We start from the raw sequence: 4,892 nt of genomic DNA, 5'->3' as shown, positions 1-4,892 counted from the left end.
GCCTTATTCCTAACATTTTGCCCTGATACATTTGGTTTCTCTCTTATAAGTTCTGGAAGTTCCTCACCACTTAAAAAGCACCGTCTATACCTTAGCTAGGGTAGTGGTTCTTTGTGAACATCCCTTTGGGACTGACAATAAAGCTGCGGATGTTCTCTAAAGGAATTTACACATATACATAGTTACATCAAAAACTGCAAGCAATTTTAAAGGGTTTTTTGATCCTCAAAAGCCCACCCAGGAACCCTAGTTCAAGAATTTCCACCCTAAAGAGAAATAGAATCAACTTACAGGATGATAAGACTTGTACTTGACAGATCCCAAGAGTGTCAAGTAGCTTTTTCTAGGACTGCCATTGGGCCTACAGGCATTCTCTGAATTATTCCACACACTTTTGGGGTCGGAATCAGGCCCCAGTCAGACGTGAACAAAGTGTCATTGAGGGAGCCCCGACTCAGACAAATACCCTAGTTGCAAATCGTGAAAGTAGACATCCTAACAGCCTTGTGAAAAAGTCTCTGCCTGGCTGCCCCTTAGAATTACTCTTAACAATGTGTACATAATAACTGTGCAGTCTGGAGGAGGTGACTATTCAGCAGGCAGGCAGCTTTATACTGTCATAAACCTCACTGGGTCAGCTCCTTTGATTTATGAACGGCCCCCTCATAATTTAGAAGCTATGCTCGGATGCAATTCCAGCACTAATTGCATAAGACACATGCCGCCATGCTGCAACTCTCCTGGTGCCTGCTGCCCATGGCAGGAAGAGGCTGCTTACAACAGAAAATCTCTGGGCCACAATTTCCATCTCTGATTGACACCCACCTTCAAATGATTAAAAGCCCAATAAAAATCTGTTACTGGGTACCCAATAACTTATTAGAGCCTAGAATGTACCCCATTTGAGCTATAAAAAGTATTTAGAGGCCAGTTTGGACTGCCTAAAGGTTCCTATTGTTATCTGTCTGGAAGTTTCCCTTCTGGGGAATTATGGAGATGAGATGAGTTGGGTGAAGAGGGAAGATGGAGAACCACAGCTAGGAAAGAAAGAGACAAACTGTTTTACCTGGGCAGCGAGGGCAGCACAGATGAGGAATATGCACAGGAGAAAGGCAATGAACATTTGGACATCTGACTCGGCTGCAAAGCACATTCCCATTCTGAAAAAGAGAAGGCAATGAGAAAAAATAAATGTCTTTCAAAGGATGCTGGGATCAAGCCAGTTTGGGAAACAGTCATGCAGGGACTCACCCAGGCAGTGAATAATGCATTCCCAATAAGCTGAATGCATTCAACATTTTCTTTCCTTTTCTCATCACCAGCACCTCTCCTGGGTTGGTTGATAGTTTACTGGCATATTTTTCTAAGGCTGAGATCACCACTCCTCCAATTGTCAAAGCTTCCCATTAATTGTGACAGGCTTCTTCTGGCCTGGCTCTATGGCATTTCTACCATTCCCCAGCTCTAGCTGCATGTCTTTTCTAAGAACCTACTCTGATTTCATAATCACCTGTCCAATAACATGAAAGACACAATGAGCAATGGGTCCCCTGAGCTGCTACCCAGCCCTGGGCAAGGAGGCATCCCTAGCAGATGGATCCTGGATTCCATATAACTCTGCCTTGGCCCAGTGGGCCGAGTGATTCTTCTCATTTCCTTTTTAGCCAAAATTCTTCTGAGAACAAGCTAGAGTTTGGAATTTAGCTGATTAGGTAGTATGCCTGGGTGGGGCAACTGCGTCCCTGCCTGATCTACAATTCCAAGATCCCTCGCTCTGACAGCTCACAATCATTTCTAGAACAAAGACATACTCTGGAAATAAATTTTTCATTTACATTTACCATCCATAAATCATTTGCAGCAAGGGCTACTTATATTTGTCAGGCTGTCGTGGGGGAATAAAGTAGTGAAGACGACATAGAAATAGAAGATGCCTTGTGCTTGAGCTGTTGGCATTGGGATCAATCATTTTAACATTTTGACTGCCTTGCAGACAGCAAAGCCTCAGCTCCCAATGGTTAGCTGTCCATCTTCAATGTGTCGCGTCAAGAATCCGACAAAATCAGGCCATCCCAGGCAGTTAATCAATCCCCAAATGATCTATTTAATACATGCCCTAACCATTTAAAGAGGCAGGCTTCTTTTATCCAAATTGGAATTGCCTTATCACAACCTTTTCCTTTTCTTGTGTACTCTCTAGAATAATTTTTTTGGAGTGTTGCATTTGGCAACACCACAGAAGCTCCTCATGTATCACACTCCTCAGAGGCAGGTGGTATAATCTTGAATTGAGATCACTGAAGCACATCAGAAACCACACCTCCCAGCTGAGATCTAAACTGAATCCTCCTTAATGCTATATACTGAATTCTGTTCTAGAGTTAATAGATTAATAATAATAATGATGATGATAACCACAATGATAAGGACAGCAATGATGACAATAACAGCTGTTAACATTTCTTGAATGTTTACCATGACTAAGCATTGTTTTAAATGATTTAAATGGATTTGTAAATTTAATCCTTTCCAGAACCCTATGAAATGGTAATATCACTATCCCATTTATAGAAAGAGGAAGATGAACGAATATCACTGAGGTCAGGTAACTTGTCCAGTGGCTCATAAGTGGCAGAGGCAGGGTTGGAAACTTGGTCTGTCTTTGTTCTAGAACCTTATAGCCTCTTAATACTGCCTGATGCTACCTGATAATTATGTTTCCACATGCTCAAAATTCTGATAGCCCAAAATTATGTTCAAATGATAAATGAATCAGGCTTGAAAGTGATTGTTTCTGCTCTAGCTGGGCATGAGGGAAGAGGTGCACTCCTTACACAAGGTCTCAAGAAAGAAGCTGGTCTTGAAGATCCATTGTGTAAGTTCAGAATTCTTAATGTCTAGTACAAGGCCTCCCTTTCCAAATAGCCTAGTGCACCGCTTCTCTACCGGGGTGATTTCTGCTCCCCAGGCAACTTGGCCAGGTCTGGAGACATTTTTGGTTATTATGATTGGGGATGGTGCTCTTGTCATCCAATGGGTAGAGGCCAGGGATACTGCTTAACATCCTACAACACACAGGACAGCCCCCAACCAAATATCTATAGTGCAGACAACAAGAAACTCTAGCCTAACATATGATGGTAGAAGTTTGTTCAGAAAGATGGACCACAGCTGTGTTCCTGGGTCAAGACCATGGAAAGAAGATGGAACAACCTGCTTTACCTATTGCAAAGATGGCACTCAAGCCATGCAAAATCCTTTCTAAATGACTGGACAGGAGCCAAGGCTAAGCCAAGGAAACTCGAATCCTTAAGAGATACAGGCCAAGGTTTCACAAACTCAGTCTTAATTACAGTTATTGGCTGAGACAACATAAAATCCACTCTCCCAATGAACCAGTTTATAATTTGTCCTTATATTATCCCTAAAGGTCAGCCTTAAAATAATTTTCAAAAACTACTTTGTCTTACAATCTGAACATTCTATTGAGCTTTCACCTCCACTCCCACTATCAGGCTTTTCTGCCTTCTGCAACCATGCCCTATATCATTAGGCTAAGAGATCATAAATATCTGTCCATAGCAAATACTCAGAGAACCCATAAAAATCAAGCCAAAAGCAAGAGAGGACAGAAGACAGAAAATGTTTATTTTCCTTGCAATCTTCTTCTTACTTTCTTCTTTTATTTTATGAGATAGGGTCTTGCTCTGTCAACCATGCTGGAATGCAGTGGTGCAATTTCAATTCACTTCAGCCTAGAAGTCCCAAGCTCAGGTGATCCTCCCACCTCAGCCTCCCAACTAGCTGGGACAACAGGCATGTGCCACCACACCCAGCTAATTTTGTACTTTTGTAGAGAAGGGGTTTTGCCATATTACCCATGCTGGTCTAGAACTCCTGGACTGAAGTGATCCACATGCCTCAGCCTCCCAGAGTGCTGGGATTATAGGCATGAGACAGAGCGACCAGTCTGCTTCTTTACTTTCTTTCAGGATTGTATCACCCACAGTCCATGGCCATTTGGGCACTGAAAGCCTCTCTGCATGCTGAGAAGCAAACTGGGAAATCACATGGCATGAGAGATTGTACCTCTGAGCAGATGCAGTTCACGCAGTAAACCAACCCATAAGGTTCCAGGTAAGGATGCCATCTCTCACCCACTCTGTACTTCTTGTCTTGAAACATGCAATATGTCTCTGAATCTGTGAAGGAGATGGAGAATATGCCTGTTAGGAATCATCAACCAAGTCACAAAGTTCAAAAGCAATCATAAGTTCCAACCATTTTATTACACATCAAGGGAAGAGGTATAGTGAGTATTTATAGAATTCCTATTAGGGGATTAGTGTTATATATACTTTGCTCTCTGGATCCTCACCACAACGACCCATAAGGTAGACATTGCTATTAGTCTCATTTTAAAGGTAAGGAAAATCAAGAGTCATATAACCAGTAAGAAGCTGAGATGGGACTCAAACCCAGGTTTGTCTGACAACGATGTACAAATTTTTTTTAATTTTTTTTTATTTTTCCATAAGTTATTGGGGTACAGGTGGTATTTGGTTACATCAGTAAGTTCTTTAGTGGTGATGTGTGAGATCTTGGTGCACCCATCACCCTAGCAGTACACACTGCACCATATTTGTTGTCTTTTATCTCTCGTCTCCCTCCCACTCTTCCTCGCAAGTGCCCAAAGTCCACTGCATCATTCTTATGCCTTTGCATCCTCATAGCTTAGCTCCCACATATCAGTGAGATCATATGATGTTTGGTTTGCCATTTCTGAGTCACTTCACTTAGAATAATAGTCTCCAATCTCATCCAGGTCATTGCAAATGTTGTTAATCCATTCCTTTTTATGGGTGAGTAGTATTCCATTATATATATATATA

At 41.9% G+C, this 4,892-nt stretch overlaps 1 protein-coding gene across 3 annotated transcripts in view; it reads right to left on the bottom strand.

The window, feature by feature from the left end:
* The window catches only part of CHRDL1 (chordin like 1), a 121,840-nt gene that overhangs the window by 87,174 nt on the left and 29,774 nt on the right, over positions 1-4,892 (bottom strand). For all 3 annotated transcript variants that reach the window (XM_017865629.1, XM_017865631.1, XM_017865630.1), the window contains exons 2-3: positions 4,090-4,202; positions 1,067-1,160 (exon numbers count right to left, since the gene is read on the bottom strand). In XM_017865629.1, coding sequence (XP_017721118.1) covers positions 1,067-1,160; positions 4,090-4,202 — 207 coding nt within the window. The remainder of the gene's footprint in view (positions 1-1,066; positions 1,161-4,089; positions 4,203-4,892) is intronic.

This window comes from Rhinopithecus bieti, unplaced genomic scaffold (assembly GCF_001698545.2).
Source record: "Rhinopithecus bieti isolate Rb0 unplaced genomic scaffold, ASM169854v2 scaffold_81483, whole genome shotgun sequence".
In the NCBI taxonomy this organism is placed as follows: domain Eukaryota; kingdom Metazoa; phylum Chordata; class Mammalia; order Primates; family Cercopithecidae; genus Rhinopithecus; species Rhinopithecus bieti.
This window is presented reverse-complemented; position numbering and strand designations above follow the sequence as displayed.